Source organism: Dermacentor albipictus, chromosome 10 (genome assembly GCF_038994185.2).
Source record: "Dermacentor albipictus isolate Rhodes 1998 colony chromosome 10, USDA_Dalb.pri_finalv2, whole genome shotgun sequence".
Classification (NCBI taxonomy): Eukaryota; Metazoa; Arthropoda; class Arachnida; order Ixodida; family Ixodidae; genus Dermacentor; species Dermacentor albipictus.
In genome coordinates, this window is record NC_091830.1 from 29,359,750 (window position 1) to 29,376,997 (window position 17,248).

Below are 17,248 nucleotides of genomic sequence, written 5' to 3' on the forward strand. Positions count from 1 at the left end.
TTTTTGTTGTTGTTGTTGTCTCCCGCCACGACGAGACGCCTGGTCACATCTCGAGCAAACAAATTTAATGAAATCGGCTTTTCCGTGCGCGGAAACAATTTGAAGAAGTGGGACAACAGATGGAGTTGCGCAGTGCAGTATGATGTTAAGAACAAGGATAAGGTGCCTCGGAAATCTTACGTTTCCATAGGTGGGCCTGTCTTTGACAAAGGCTTATTTTGGACAAATATATGCCCATTGATACAAACGTACGCCAGCCTTTCTGAGGCACCCTATCTCTTTACGTAACTTTTATAACACAATGCATGGAAACAGGTTATATATTTACAACTTTGCTTGCGCACTGTCGATGTGCTTGCAATACAGCAAATAGGCAAGCGAATACGCATGCGCGCAAATAGAAAGCGCGAGAGCGAAGGAGCAAAACAGTAAGGCTTCAGCCACGCTCGGAAGCTGGCAGTCTGCGTCAGGCAATGTGGCGCGCGGGGCGATGATGCGTCGTACCAGGCATACCGAATTCCATTGCCTTAGCGAGCTAAAGGCCACGCAGGCGCGTTTGATCTCAACGCGTGAGATCGGCTCTGCGAGCGGGGCCGCCTACATTGGCAGCGACGCTGCAGTTCATTGTTTACGCACTCCTGCAGTCCCGATACATCAGACCGGTGCCAAAAGCGTCTGTCGGCGCAGCTGTCCCTTTGACGTAGCAGGCCACGCATTGCTTCGTATAGTTTTCACTTCATCTACGCTTCGAATGCGCTCTCCCTCCTCCCGTCGAGGCTTCTGGCGAACGCTCTGTGGAGCCAGTAGCAGCAAGCTTGTTTGCATTGGGTGACCTTATCGTTGACGCATCGGCTCCCCTGAACACTCGCGGAAACGTCGTGCGGATAGAGACACGTTGTACGCTTATCGGCGTGTGTAGCAAGCGTTTGGTGTGCACCGAAGCTGCAGCGTGCCGCGGACCTCCTGTCGGGACAGTTTTTGAGGACAACTAACATGTCGCGCCACGATGTCAAAATATCGATGCGTCGTCTCTTCTCCTGCGCAGTCCTCGAGCCTCAACTATAGAGATGCGAGTCGCCTTGTCAGCGTGCCAAATGATTTCTGCTCTAATCATCTCGACTCGTAATCAATCCCGGGCATTGCGGAAACAGCGATAACTGGATTCCAAACGACGTGGAAGGCATGGTTTGACCTCAGTGGACGAATCATTCACTCTCCTGCAGACAGTGGTCACAGACCCTTGACGATAAGCACGTAATCACTTCGTCGCTGCGCTTACTGATTACAAATCGCAGTTTAAGCGTGTCAGTCCATGCGGGAGCAACAGGCGAGGACGCTAACGAACCCGTTACCATGGGGCTACGATACTTTATCAGTGAAGCCTATGCCGCTCCTGCATAGCGTAGCCGACCAAGCACAACGGAAAGACACACGCGACACCTTATCTTCTCCGCATTGATTAGGAGTCGATAACACCCTTCGGAGAATCTCTGGCGAAGTCCTCGGAGGAGCCCCCGGTGGCACTGAGCTCATCGGAACGTCGCTGCAAGCGTCGCTCGCCGAGGCGATGGCACCTCGGAGCTCGTACACGCTGCGCGGGTACTCGCGGGAGCTCGACTGGAGGCCCACGCGGTTCGTGGGCCCCGTGCCCTCGGTCCGGGTGTGCAGCCTGTGCGGCCTCATACCGGACGCGACCGTGCAGCTGCCCTGCGCGCACGTGCTCTGCGGCCTGTGCTTCGACGGTTGCCTCCGCCAAGGGGGCGTGTGCCCCATCGACGGCCAGGCCTTTGCTCGCGAAGACGCCGAGTGGATATCGCTGTCGCTCGAGAGCTTCATGCGGAGGAAGGTGAGCTCTTGGGCCTTTCTTCCTGCGCGGACAAGTTTAGCAATAGTGCGAAGCGAGAGGTGAAATATCGGGTTCAAAGGCGGGAGAGTGGGTTAAACAAAGAATTAGGCGTGCTCATCGGCCGTTAACTGCACGACAAGGTAACACGGAGACAGGGCCTGAAAGGGAAAAGTACGGGTGGGCGAGGGACGATGATGAAGTAACTCAATCAGCTAATCACATGCTTCTCGGCGCATTACGCGCCCAGTGTCCTTGAAAAGTACATGTCACCTATGCATGCTAGTTTAAGTGGTATGCATAGTCTGTAACTGTACGCAACTCTGTAACTGCACTTATTTAACTATGTGTATATAGCTGCATTTCTAGCGAGAGATACAAGTGATCAGCTGCTTGTAAACAAAGGAATCGTTGGGCCAGAGTGAATGTCGCAGAAATAAATAAAGTAATTACTAAGGGGCCTCGTCTTGTCGGGCTCTAGCTGGACGCATGCTATGTAAATTGTGCACGCACACTATAAATGTTCAGTTTTGTTCACTTTGTAATGCTCAGTTTTGTTCAGTTTTGTATAAATGTTCACTATTTGTTCAGGTCAATTCTAAAATTTTCCAGTGCTTGTCCAATGTTCAATAACGCGTAACTGTGTGTGTGCGACCACTGCGTTTGCTTTATAAAGACTGAGAGAGCAGAAAAAATTTACAAAAATAAAATTCGCATGTCCGAATTATGACGCATCACATTCATCAATAAAGCTTTCACATAATGATCCTACAATGTCTTTTGTTCCGCACAGGCCATGCGCGGTGGATGTCATACAATGCAAGTTTTCTTCCAAGTTGGTGACCTCACAATAAGCCGCGCCTTGGAAGTTACGTACCTTCGAAGGCGGAGACGATTGTGAGCTCACTGACTCACAAGATGTTATATACAATTTGATGTAAAAATAAGAAAGCTATGCTACATGTGGAACTGTTGCGTTCATTTGCACAAGCCGATCCTTGGCAGACATTGGGTGCGCGAAGCTATTGTACTAATCAAGAGCATAATCTATCAAAGTTCGAAATTAGCTATCTTATTAACAAGCTTATGAAAAGCGCGTTGACTGCAAAACCGAAGCCAGGAAGTGCATATTGGATACTCATTACTCACAACCTATAAATCCTGCACCTAGCACCAATGTTGAGAAATATGCCTTCTCAAAAAGTATGCCACAAGGTTGCACCTAACACTCATCAGAACTGCGGTACTAAAACTGTTTTTTCCTTGTGAATGTTCTAACTGGCGCCCCAATGGGTTTCACTGCCAACTTTGAAACCAATTTTAAGCAGCCTGCTCCTAGCTTGAAAGTATCTGGACACGGGATATGGTCTTGCCGGCATTATACTGCGTATCCAAATGCGATACTTGACTTGCTGCGCGAAAAGGGATTTAGAAACGGCTATGTGCAGCGTTTAGTGTTCCCATGACTGCACCAGTTCGTTAGACGAAGAAATAATGCTCTTCCAGCTTATGCTTGCTCAGGACATTGTACTTACAGACGCTTGTCGATGAACCTTATTCGACGAAAGAGTTGCTACAGAGGCTTCCACTACCAGGCTACAAAACCGGCCTACTGCTACATCACCCCTACCTTGACCTACTAAATGGGCGTGCCTGGTACACTAAACGACTTCAAATTTGCATTAGCCGTATGAATTCTGGTCCTTATAACGTAAAACTATTCTAGTCTGTTATTATTCCTATCTCCTGACGTCAAATCGGCGTAACTACGAACGCTATCATCGGGTGGTGACCAGCAGGGGTTGTTGAACAGCCCAATGAAACGTTCTCCTCGTTTATAGATCACTTTAGTTTGCTTTTAACGTTAATAGCAGCCTATCTTAAGTTATATTTTTTGTCTAATTGGCTGATAAGAGGCGAGGAGCACGCAGTAGGGGAGAGGGTATCGGTAGGGTCACCCCAGTGCAGCGAAAGCACACAAACAGATGACGAGGGGGGTGCCGGTGTCTGCGATTGGCCCGCTTCCCCTTGCTTAGCTTGCTGTAGCTGGTCAAAAACAGTGGTGGCGTACAACGGCAGGTTATAAGTGCCCCTAAAACAAATCCTCGTCGATGGAGAGTTAACAGTGCAGTGTTGTATACGTGTCGAAAGGGCTCGACAAAGTTCTACTGCCACGCACGAATTTTTATTATACGCAAATAAATTCGTTCTCTCCGGCAGTTCCGAGTTGGCAGTGCCACACAAATACCCATGGGCGTGCAGCTGCCTTCTGTTCCTTTCGGAACGGGGCAGTCTGCGGCTATTCGGAAACAAGCTCAGTTTCGTTCAGCATATTACTGGATATACACGCACCTTTGACGGGATGAGTTTTCGCGGTTTGGTGACGTCGCATCACAGAAAGGCGAAGTTGCCAATAAACTGGCCAATAAAGTGACAGAAATGCAATGTTGACCAATAGGGGAGGGCCAATGGCGAAAAAGGTGTGAAATCAGAAATAACTATTTTCTTTTGTTCGGCATATCAGTGCATCTTTCACGCGTGTACGTCCCTTCTACGTGGCGAGTTTTCACGGTCAAATTACGTCGTGTAACAGACAGCTGGCGTGGGCACAGCCAGGAAACTCTGGACCAATACCGGAGGGCTAATGCCGAAAAGGCGTACAATCGGATATAATAATTTTTATATTGTTTGGTCTAATCAGGCATAAGTAGTCTTTACATTTCATTTTGGATGTTTAATTTTTGTAGTTTTCATGACGTCACGTGACAGACAGGTGAAGTAGGGGTGGCTCGAAAAAGTTTGACAAATCGTGGAGGGCTTATCGCAGAAATGGAATAGAAACATTTTGGAATGGGGGGAGGGGGGTATTTATCTTATAGCGCCCCTAATGCAGTTATTGAACAAATAGCCAATCTTATTTACCTGTGTGCGTGATGAGTTCATCTGTTCGAGCACATTATGCTCGACACGGAGCATGACATACCTATCACAGCAGCATTTGCGGAACATCCATTTTTTACCTAATTACAATTCGAAGAAACGAAACATTGGAGATACAGCACAGGCGAAGAATTTCATTCTGTTCCCGAAAGATTCCGCCAGGTTCCAACAACACCGATTAGCCACCTGACTTATCGTATCGGCTGACGATTCGATTTGAAGCTCATTAACATCGAGAGGCCATTATATTTCATGTCGCTACAATACCTCGGTCCGAACTGGTGCAATTCTGAACCAACGTAAACAGATGTATGCGCCTCTGTCATCAGCTGCACTGCACAACGTATCGGACACCGATTTGATTTGACATTCATTTCAGTTCGATTCAATACCGATATTGCATTCGTTTTTCCCGCAGGTGCGATGCTGGAATGACGTAAATGGTTGCGACGCCATCATCGAAGTTTCCAAGATTGCAGACCACTTCAGCAACGAGTGTGCCTTCCACGCCACTTCCTGCTCAAGGTGCGGCTTCACGGTTCTTCACAGGGACGTCGTTGAACACCTCAAGTCCGGATGCCGCTCCGCCGTCGTGCCGGGCACTACGGTCCCGGTTATGACGGACGCCCAGAGCCAGTGCAGCGAAGTCGTCGAGCACCTCAAGTCCGAATACCCGGCGACCGCCGCGCAGGACACGACTGTTCCGGCTACGTGCGAAGCCCAAATCCAGTGCAGCGAATGGAGCGTCACGCACATGAATGGACAGACCGACAAAGCCTTGGCACACGCCACCGCGGCGCTGGAGCTCGCGTCTACGCAGAAGGAATCTCTGGAAGCAGACCTGAAGGAGCTGAAGGAACTCTTGGCGCAAAGCTTCGCTGTTCTGAAGGCCATGGAGAAAAGTTCGGTGGAGGTCCGGAGTGAGAGTTCAGATAGGAGCGGCAAACGACGCTCCTTGAGACACCGAGAGGGTAATGGCAGGTATTCGATTGTGCACATCAATATTGTCCAGTGTAGGGGTTGAAGGACGGGACTTCGGGATGGAAGCCCAACTTGGGAGTATTTATTCTACATTTTGTACATAGAGAGGTGAGCGTCAATTAACATTCGTACTGACATTACGGGCCAGCAGCAACTCGGACGCTGCGGCCCGCGACAAGAAGTTCGAGAGAGGTGAATCAGGGAATCAGGGCATGTCCCAGAATGCTCAGGTCTCTCTGGAAGGCTTCTTATAAACCCTTCGAGCACTGTGTGTCACGTCATGTTTGACCAATGGGAGAGTCCGCTCCGATGACGCCACTTTCAGCCAATGGTAGGCGCCCGTGTCGCGGTGTCACACCTGGCGGCTCTCTGCGGTCTTGCCTCGCAGACTGGCAATGCACTTCGAACGAGGAGAAGGGGAGGGCTGCTCATGCTCCATTGTCGGAGGCCCACGTGCTAATCCCGGCGGCGCACGAACTTGTTGGCACGTGAACTTGTTGCCTTAAACTTGTTTGCTCGGCCGCTCCTCTGGAATGTGCTTTCCTGCTTCGGCATTCCTCAATTAGCTGTGCTGCGATTCGAAGTGGTTTGGGGAACTCGAAGTAATCGCAGGAAACAGCTCCATATCTAACAGCTCGTCCTCGCCCCGGTTGTTCTGAATGGCCGGTGAACTCAATTCGCTGGCCATGAGGAACGCTGAAAGAAGCTGCAGGGTACTGGGGTCGAGCCTCGTTTGACAACCCTCGGGATCCTGGGCCCTGGAGAACATACGTCAAACAAACCAAACAACACAGCGCTGCACCACGCGTAAGGGCAGGCTCTTCACCCCTGACTCGCCAGGCTATTACTGAGTCAAAATCAACCCTGATCTTTTAGTTCCCCAATTTTGACAAAGCAGTTCCAACCACCCTTCCAAACAGCTATCCATTTCTCCTCGATTGCCGACAAGACCAGAGTACTATTGTTGTTGCAAAACAAAAGGGTCGTTGACGATGCAAACAACAAATGAAAACAGCCGAACATAACTTAAGTGGCCTAACTACACGAACAGCATGTTTCCAATATATCGCAGTGGCGTACTTATCGCACGTATTGGTGCCACTGAACAATCTGGTCAACCTCACAAGTACGTAATCACAAGCGCACTAGCCTTGTGGTCACTAAACAAAACGCGTACTTGCGTTGTAGGCAAACTTTTCATTTACGCTTACTCACGTTTCTTCCCTGAAAGTCCTACAGGACTCGTGACTTAAACGAACAATTAAACTCGCGGGACTTACACACTCCGCAGAACCCTTAAAATAATGCGTCTTCTACTAACTCTTTCCACGCACGCTCACTAAAGAAGTCAGAATACGGCTGCCCTCCACACACACTAGCAACCCAGTCATAAAGTCTGCTTCCTTCCGTCCACACAGGACACGCGCTAATGGAACTAAGAACGCCTCTCAGTGCAACTCATGCACTCACTGAAAATCTACGCGCTTAACCTTAGAAAATTCAAAACCACTTAAAAAGAAAGAAGGTTAAATAACACACGCGCTTTACCATAGGCCTTTCGACGATAACCTTGACCTTCAGGTTACTCAAACACACACAAAAAAAAACCTATCTACTTATTAATGAGCATCTCGCGAGACTACATGTTTACTTAAACGCGTCTTTCAAATCTCGGAGCTTTCTCAAACCAAAACATAAACAGAGCTCAAACCTTACACCTTGAAAGAAATCCTAGTCTCAAATCGCGAAAATTTTCCGATCCTCAAAAATAAAAAACAAGACACTTCATTTCTACGGAAGGGCTCTTCGCCTCCCTTTCCAAACGCTTATGTCTGACTCATACTCTGAGCCGTCCTCGCGGTGGTCGCGGCTTGAAAGCTACTCTGGCTGCCGAGAGACAACAAAAGGGCGGACTAACTATCAGCTCCCCCAAGACGTTACGGTCTCCTGACAATTTGCGTCCTCGCGCCCCGCTTTCAACACAAACTCGATTGACCGCGTCGCTACTCCCCACCTGGTCTCGTCCTGCCACCTTGCGTTTCTTCGAACTGCACGCTGAGCTATGAAAAGAACTACGGAACGACGAGGAGTTTAACAGCCTCGTGCCCTCTGTCCGCGTCCGTGCAGAACATTCTTCGCGGTCCCCCTTTGACCGGTGGCTCGAACATTCTGGATGCGTCAACATCGTCCTTGACGACCGCACCTTTTTCCTCGCGCCCTGCCCTTTTGGGTTTCTCGCCATTTTTGGCGGCGCTACATTAGTTACCGACTTTCGGTCTCTACTGCGCTTCTTTTTACGGCGCTTTCTCTTCGCACTCACTTTCATGTCGCCTTCTCGTGCCTCGTGCTGGCCGGTACACATTTCGTCGGCCCGGATCGGTCTCTTACCCGCACAGTCTGAGTGATTCTCACTTAAATCTACTCTCACTTTGCCTCGACTGGCGGACAGCCCAACCGACTCTGGCACAATGCAGCAGGCTTTACTCGAGTAAGACAACTCGCACTCTTGCGAACTGCCCTCTACTACACTGCCCAGCTCACGCTGTGAATCGGCACACAGCCCGTCGGTATCGATCGCTGTCTCACGCGCACAGTCCGAATGATTAACTGAATCATCCCTATCTAGGCTATCTAGACTGGCGGAGAGCCGCACCGATCCCTGAACAATGCAGTTGTTCTCTCGTGAGCTACGGAGCTCGCCACCCCGAGAACTATTCTCAACTGCATCGTCCAGCTCGCACTTCACTTCTGCACGCAGATCTGGCTCTACATGGGTGCTCGCGTTTGTCGCGTCAACAGTACCCTTTTCCTCGCTAGCAACCTCGCTAACCTTACTAGCGACGCACACACGCGGTAACTGTGCCAATTTGTTCGCAGCTGGCCTAGCTGTCTCCACAGTCATCTGTTGGCACAGCACCTCGTCGCTCTCACTCTGGCCTTTAACGGCCTCTATTGCCACTAAGGCATCGTTAGCAGCTAGCCTTTTCCCTTCGCTTATGAATCGGCAGCCAATCTCACAGGCACTACTCTTCTCGTCGGCTTCTGGCGAAAGTCCGCTAGACACTTCCTCATTCTTTCGCTCTGTACTACCTACAGAATTCTCAGACAGCCGTTCTCTCTGTGCCAATAACTGATCACAATACTGTATCTCTTTGATCAGTGCTGCCTTCTCTCTCTCATACTTTTGCTCACGCTCAAGCTTACGTTGATTCTCACTATCGTGAAGCTCACACCTAAGAGTAAGTTCTTGAAGCTCATGCTTCCGTTCATTCTCACGTTCTTCACGCTTATGCTTACTCCTAAGTTCACGACGCTCTCGCAAACGTACACGACGCACACGCTCCCGTGGCTCCTGTATCACCTCCCAAGCAAGCGCAATGCTTTTGTCATCATTGCCACTATCATTAATCGCCTTTATGATAGCTGGCGTTTCCATCCGTTCGTCCGCCTCAACTCCCAAATCGTCGCACACCAACAACAAGTCTAACCTCGTCAACCTTCTAAGATCCATGGCAGCTGCCCCGACAGGTGGTTAAAACTGTTTTCCTTAATTAATTTGTGCAAACACACAATGCAACAAACTCCCGATTCCCAGGACTATCAAAATTGAACACACAACCTTTGAGTCTGGCGAATCATAAGGAAAAAAACCACGCGCTCACTTACGGTTGCAGCACCCTGCCATCCGGTTCATTTGTCCGCTGTTCCCGGTTCCTCCGGACTCTCTGGGTCGAAGGCTCGCTCCTTCTTCGCTACTCCCAGTTTCTTCGGACCTCTTTCGACGAAGGCTCTCTCTTCTTCGCTCTTCCCGGTTCCTTATGATCTCTCTTGACGAAGGTTGATCCGTAGCGCTGCCACCAGCTGATGCATTCGGAGGCGATCCTACCGCTGCCAACCAGATGTAGGGGTTGAAGGACGGACTTCGGGATGAAAACCCAAAACTTGGGAGGATTTATTCTACATTATTTACAAGGAGGTGAGCGACAAGTATCAGACGTACTGTCATTACGGGCCGGCAGCAACTCGGACGCTGCGGCCCGCGGCAAGAAGTTCGAGAGAGGTGAATCAGGGAATTAGGGCCTGTCCCAGAATGCTCAGGTCTCTCTGGAAGGCTTCTTATAAACCCTTCGAGCACTGTGTGTCACGTCATGTTTGACCAATGGGAGAGTCCGCTCCGATGACGCCACTTTCAGCCAATGGTAGGCGCCCGTGTCGCGGTGTCACACCTGGCGGCTCTCTGCGGTCTTGCCTCGCAGACTGGCAATGCACTTCGAACGAGGAGAAGGGGAGGGCTGCTCATGCTCCATTGTCGGAGGCCCACCTGCTAATCCCGGCGGCGCACGAACTTGTTGGCACGTGAACTTGTTGCCTTAAACTTGTTTGCTCGGCCGCTCCTCTGGAATGTGCTTTCCTGCTTCGGCATTCCTCAATTAGCTGTGCTGCGATTCGAAGTGGTTTGGGGAACTCGAAGTAATCGCAGGAAACAGCTCCATATCTAACACCAGTGCTTGCAGTTTTTTGAAGCGAAGTTTTATTTGCCTCTTCCGTCGACTTTCCCACTGCTGCTGATGTGAGCTGCTGCGGCTGCTGCTGTCCGGTAGGCCGCTAACGCCGGCCACGTCAAGACGTAGTTGAGACGAACGCCACTAACGCCGGCTGAGTCGGGACGTGGTCGAAACGCGGCCATGCCACAAAAACGTAAAAGGCATGCGCTGTCGGTATTTTGTTTCGTGATATTTGTTTATGAGCTGTCATTCTCAAAATCTCGAGGAACAAATTTGTAAAGAATGTAAGAGGAAGTATGTGCAACGTGGAAGGCCTGCGCGGTTGTGGTTCAGAAAGATTATTCGCTAAGTGACGTCCGCGGCGTCAACACCGGGTTTTCCGTGACGCGGGACCCTCAGCGCCATTGTTTTAGTACATAACAGGAGTGACACGAAGGAGAGCCGACCGGAGAAGCTCGTCTCAAGATTTACGCCGCATCGCATCTGCACAAAGCCCTCAGGACGCCTAACTAGGCGTGACCCCTCACGAATGCTGGGCAGGAGCCGCCGCGCTTGTCTCCATGCTCACCCGCAACAGCAACGGCAGTAGGGGGAGGAGGTGGGGAGAATATTAGCGAGGGAATAGAGAGAGAGACAGCGGAGGCAGTTTTCTGAGCTACAACGCTACAACCCAGAACGGCGCCGAAGCGTGCACTTAGTGCCGACGAAACCAATGCTCGTATAAAGCGTCGAAGCGTCGAGCGGAGCAAGAACAATGAACACAAGCGAAGCAGGCAAGGTAACATTTCACATCCCGTCGCGACTGCCGAATGCCGTCAATATATCACCGCCAAATAACGTCAACGAACGCAAACAACAGACAAAGCTTCGCTTACATCGATTGCCACAGTGCGTGGAACCAGCATGTTCTTTTTTTTTTTTTGTCTTGCATGTAGCCTTCAACGCGACGCACCTGCACCTACTTTTCGCTTCGCTCTATTCAGGACACTCAAAAAGTGACGATATGTGTAAAATAGTCCATTTAGTTACTCTGAGGTGTAGGTTAAGGAAAACGCTGAGGTTTAACATATTGAAGCTACTCAGGAGCTCTGATAGATGCAGTAGTGTCGGGAACCGACTTGCTGTAGACCGCGAAGTGACCTTTATTAATGTTCCCTCCAACGAAACCACGCTAAAACAGCGTTCTTGCTGTCCTCTCCCATGAGAATGCGGCCATCGATGCCGCAATTTGGACCCATGTCCTCGATTTTCAAGTGCACTGCAGTAAGTGGCGAAGCTGAAATGCTTGTTAGGCCCGATTTCTGCGCAAGCAGAGGGGCACGTAAAAAATCCAAGGAAGACCTGTATTTAATCAACGAATCACTGCTGACATATTTGACAATAGCCTCTGCCCACCCTGGAAGAGTGTACATGTCCTGTCCTGTGTAACTCGACTCGTGAGTAAGCTGTTACGGCAGGTCATGGGCAGACATAGATTTCTGTCGTCACTGTTGCTTGAATACGAATGAGCATGTGCTTTAACTATCAAATTTCAAAGCGTAGGTCTTTGTAAGCGGGTGGTGGCAGCCATACGGCACATGAAGTCTATGGACCTACCGTAGATTTCGGCGGGAAACTTTGATCAAGCTATATTATTGTTCAGAATGGAGCAGGTCACTGTGCACACTCAAAACAAAATGTTTTAAGAGCCGTACGGACGACTTGTCCACAAAATAAACCCGGCAAGGCAGAGGATTCCAGAACTGTGCGTCGTACGATTAAGACTATTTAAGAGCCTTCTACCTGGCCAGCTTTCCATTGTTAACTAGGTATCACCGCAAATCTCCAAACATGAGTTGCAGTATAATTAATTACTTGCTGCATTCCTAACAATGGCCGCTAAGCATAATTTGGTCGGAACGCCTCATTGCATCGCGTAGCATAATAGCTCAAACAAATTACTTTGTGCCTCCTGTAGCATGCGACGTCCCTCACATTGCCAGCTGCCCCAGTATTAAGGGGTTTCAGAGTACTTTGTTCCATGGTAGCGCATCGCAGGGCATACATGTGAAAACGTTCACTGCATGCGTTTTTTATGTGTGCGCTTTAAATGTGAGTGCTTGCATGTCCGTTTTGGGCACATTGGTGTAGCGGGCGAGCGAGAGGATCATTTGTTTTATTGGATGTGAAAAATTTTGCCTGACCTGGCACTGTGTTTGCCTCCTCATACTGCTTTAGGGGAGAACTTAGATACCTTAAACAACACATTTATACAGAAGGCGTACGAGGAGTGTCATTTACACATAATACACACAAGCACGCAAAGTAATGAGCAACTAACTGTCTCGATCAGCGCAGCGTTCCGGAAGAAGAGAGAACACCATCCTAGTACGCAAAGCACTACCAGAGCTGCTCCTTAAGCGAAGAGCATGGTGGCTATCAAACGGGCTGCCTCGTGAAATTGAAGCAGGTTTGTAGATATCTTTCGCAAAAAAGCCTGTGCAGAACGCACAAAACGTAAGTCATTCCTCAGCAGTGGCCGTTTTAGTAATCAGTGGTGCGAATCCGTGCTTTTTGTTTACTTACGAAATGCCCTCTCTTCGCAGCTCGGTCAAGCAGCTTCGGGAAGGCATCGGCGAAGTACTGAGGGCGTGGAAAGACTACCAGGCCAGGAGTCTGAACCCGCGTCGCAGCGATTCGAGCGAGAGTTGCAGCGACAGGTCCGAGCCATCCGCGGCTACGCCGGGTCCCGTCGCTTGCAGCGTCTGCCACGACTGGTGCGTCGGAAGCTACGCGGCGCTCAAAGAAGTGGCGCTCAGAGACGGCACAGTGGACGTGCCCAGCAGTTCGGGCTACTTCTTCGGCTACCGCATCGAGCCCATGATCCGCTTCAAAACGCATGGCAGCAGCCTCAGGATGCACTTCGGGCTACAGGTGAGTCACATTCCAACGATTAAGAGGAGGCCTTAGTTTCTTACCAAACTTTATTATTGTCGATGTTCCAATGCACATTTGATTGATTGAATGAATGAATGAATGAATGAATGAATGAATGAATGAATGAATGAATGAATGAATGAATGAATGAATGAATGAATGAATGAATCTTCGTTATCATCGCCCGATTTCAATTCAATGCATGGCTATGGACTCCCTAAGACACCTTGGGCCCGCCAGAACTATCTAAAACCTGCTAGTTTCCTTATATCTCCGTCCAGTCTACTGCCACCCTCACCTGCGTTTTTCTCCCCACGGCAGGGATTCTGTTATTCTCAAAGACAAACAGTTGTCATAGCAGGTTGTTGTAAACCTACCGTCTGTGTGGCGAGACTGTTTTCGTAAGGAAATCTTCTAAGGTCATTACTGACGTTTGTCGCGACGATGCCTGCGAACCATAGGCTGCGAAGACGACTCTAACAGTCACGCTACGGGATTATAAAAACAAGCTAGCATGCCATCGGCGACTGTCTTGATAGTGACGCAGAACGGAGGAAAGCAATCGTCATATTCTCTTGTCTAACGACCGACCTTTCCACGAACTAATTATTCCGGGCTGTGTTGAACGACGCTCGAAGTGCGCCGCGTGCAACGAGGAGAGTCGTGACATTTCTAACAAAGAGCGATGTCGGCCCCTGGTTCAATCAGCGTTTTACAAGTGCTTATGTAACCTAACCTAACCTAACCTCATTCCTGCCAACTAGGGTCACCGAGCAATCAATGGTCTAATGGGTACAGCATCGTGCTGCTGTGCTAACGGAACCGAGTTTAAAATGAACTGTCGAACCAACATGGGTCATTGAGTATGTAACAATGGACATGAGCCGCTCATCAATGAGCATGTTTCACATCGACTAGGGTCATTGGATATGTGCCGCACTCAAGGAACCTCCTTGAAGCCAACTTCCGTCAAATGGTATACGTGCGGCTGGGTACTTGTCACTCTTCAAAAACATGTGTTAACGCGATATTGGGTCACTGGGTCTGTCACTCGTCTTTATTATTATTTATTTATTTATTTTCAACACTGCCAGTCCCATTAGGGAACATAGCAGGTGGACATACAAAAATGAAATACATGGTATAAAACATGTTTTTCCGCTTCATTCTTGCACAGACTGTGGTTCTTAAACGGCCTGACCAATTATTAATCATTAAAACACAAAGCACAAGATCACCAATTGTCGTACGCCCATCACAAGACAGATTGCTAATCGCCTTGACGCTGCCAATCATATCCATAAGATGGGTGCACCGCCAATTTTTTTTCTTTCCCTCCTCCCTTACGCGTAATCCAGAGAGGACGACGCTTACCTCCTTCCAACGTGAAGGTTTTATTTCTCTTATTAGCTCTTCAGATACCTGCACTGCTCAGTCCAACACTAACCGCACGCCGCGCACGGTCGAACACTGAATACTCATTGCGATGTTGCGTCCAGACTGAGGTTTCAAGTAGTAGTTCCTCGTAAGTAAGGCAGATTACGTCGTGAATGTGTCAACGCCCTCTACAATATCGCGGGAACGACTGTCTCTATTATTTTCACCCGACAGGTGCTGCAGGGCGAAAACGACCAGCAACTCATGTGGCCGTTCCACCACTACGTACGGCTCTGGCTGGTGGTGCCGTCGGGCGATGCGAGCAGCGGCTTGCCTTTGGAGATCATGCCGGAGACGGTCGACGGCCCGCTCTACGCCAGACCCGCCGAAGGCTCGCGTGGCAACGGACCCTGCTTGAGCGCAGCCTCGGTCGACCTCAGGGCTCTCGAATCTGGTGGTTACATTGAGCAGGACAAGTTGCGGCTGCGCTTTGAAGTGCTACCGTGACGCGTGACGTGAGGTACTGGCAAACAGCTCGCGCTGTGTCCATCATTGGATACGGTGATAGAAAGATGGTTTATTCGCGCGAAAGCTAGAGTTGTTGTTCCGAGCTGGAGTGCCTGGGCGTGCTGCACTTCACCGGAAGGAGGAAATGGCAGCAGAGGAAGTCATCCATGATGACGGTGGCGGTGATGAGAAGGAGGAGAAAGACGAGAGAGTGCGTATAGACCTACAGTGGGGACCAGCGTGAGAGGGAACAGATAAATGGCATTCGAGGTTGTCAACAGTGCTTCACAATATACACTGGCACCTGGAAAGTACAAGAGGCACAGTTTTAAACTCGGCAGCTATTTAGAGTAAGTGTTCGCGAGGAAGTTCTGCCATGACACTCCTGCAGCAATCGTTCCTTGAGGGACTGTTTTCCCGCTTCATCCTTGCACAGACTGTAGCTCTTAAACCGCCTGTTCAATCGCTTGATTTACACAAAATTTCCTACTTGACACTCGATTCCACTCTTCCAGCTAATTGATCACGCAATGGGCCTAAGAAGGTGGTAGAAGGCGATCGTGGCCTGGCGATAATTTAGTAAAAAAATATCAATAACGTGCCTCTACGAGCAAGGCAAGAAAGTAGAGTAGCGCTCCAGTTAGAAGTGGTAGTCGACGCCTAAAATGAGGATAGTCGAACATGCGAGACCTGAGAATCTTTGCTACTTCAAGTTCCAGCTGACATGTCCATCAGGCATTCTGGACTCGCGCATAGCCTGCAATGAATGTAGCAGTAGTTGCATCACTGCCAATCTCCACATTGTTAGACTGTGCCTTACTCATATATTTCATATCGCCCTGAAAGGCACCTTCGTATACTTACCTGCTCATCGTATCTGAGCTTGCACAAGCTGCTGGACTGCGGTATATTCGCTCATGTTTTGCCTTTCTTCAACAAGGTGTCAGGGGACATGAACGAGGTGCCCGCCGAGACATATACCTGTACATTGTCCACACCATCCGCTTTTCAAGAAGTTCATTCAAAGATAGTCAACACATGCAATCCTTTCATGCGCCTCCCAACCCGTATATATTACTGTACATCAAATATTTGCCGTACTCATGAGCCAATAAAGAAAAACGTAGACGTTTGTCGAGTAATACTTTATACTACGCACCGCTCGACAATAAACTCGCTGTCGGCTTCACGTCGTCTGGCATAGCATAGCAGCCACTAACAATCCTTTTCTGTGGTCTCCTTTCAGTGCACGCCGATTGACCAAATTATGTGTGATCATGGTCTTACGTGAAAAAACTATACCTTGGCTGCAAGGTGCACTACAGAACGGGTGGTTCAGGATAAATTTTGGTTTTTCTTAATTTTTTTAACGTGCACCCAAAGAGCGGTACACATGTGCATTTGCATTTCCATGGCAACGCGATCTCTGCAACCGAGAATAGAGCCCGCTACTTCGTTCTAAGCGTTGTGTGCAGTATAACATAACCAGCAGAAAAAGTAGCGAGAATGCCGGGACGCCGTTTCGTTTGCAACAACAGAGCCCCCATTTTCACTGATCCACTGAGGCTGGTCGAGTGACTGAATGAGTCGTAGTGCTAGTTATAAGGAAAATAAATATGGATGGCAAAGAGAAAGCCGACAACCCTGCGCTACTAGCAAGATGTTATCAAAAAAATATATGCTGGTTCCACGCGAACAAAGCGCCGCTGGTCAGTAAAAACTGCTCGCGGTTTGAGATAAAACCTGGGGCCCTCGTTTGACCAGGGCAGTGAGCCTACGCTATCCTAACTAGAAGCCTCGTATTTATCAGAACGGTGACGTCTTGTTCGGCGGCCATACCATGCTCGTTGTGCCAGCTGTCGCCTGATTATGGAAGCCCAGCAGTGTTGTGCTTGGTTTCTGCTCGAGAGAGAGACCACCTGCTAGCGCCGACAGCTGATGGTTCCTCTGGTGCTGCGAGAATGCGCAGGCGCCCGACTTTAATAAGAGGACCATGGTCCACTTCCATACCAGGAAGTATATCTTCCTCTTAAACTCTGTGCACTCGTTTGCGAAAGAAGCCTCACCATGGGTAGACGGGCAGAGATAAATTAACACTTTCATTGTATGCTGCAAGGAGGTATGCATCTCAGCCGGCAAGTGAATAACTACGTAATGGGTCAACATCAGACGGACGGCC

General features: G+C 49.4%; 1 protein-coding gene across 1 annotated transcript; it reads left to right on the top strand.

Annotated features, from left to right (window-relative positions):
- Positions 1-457: 457 nt before the first annotated feature.
- LOC139050735 (TNF receptor-associated factor 3-like) lies at positions 458-16,201 on the top strand. Its single transcript, XM_070527418.1, has 4 exons — positions 458-1,846; positions 5,202-5,764; positions 12,855-13,182; positions 14,797-16,201. The coding sequence occupies exons 1-4, from the start codon at positions 1,568-1,570 to the stop codon at positions 15,067-15,069; spliced, it is 1,443 nt and encodes a 480-aa protein (XP_070383519.1). The 5' UTR covers positions 458-1,567; the 3' UTR covers positions 15,070-16,201.
- Positions 16,202-17,248: the final 1,047 nt, after the last annotated feature.

Bases quoted from the DNA above. Each gene is read 5' to 3' on its own strand.
- LOC139050735 (XM_070527418.1), top strand. From the start codon at position 1,568: ATGGCACCTCGGAGCTCGTACACGCTGCGCGGGTACTCGCGGGAGCTC. The intron at 5,765-12,854 runs GTATTCGATTGT...CTCTCTTCGCAG, and splicing joins CACCGAGAGGGTAATGGCAG to CTCGGTCAAGCAGCTTCGGG. The intron at 13,183-14,796 runs GTGAGTCACATT...TTCACCCGACAG, and splicing joins GGATGCACTTCGGGCTACAG to GTGCTGCAGGGCGAAAACGA.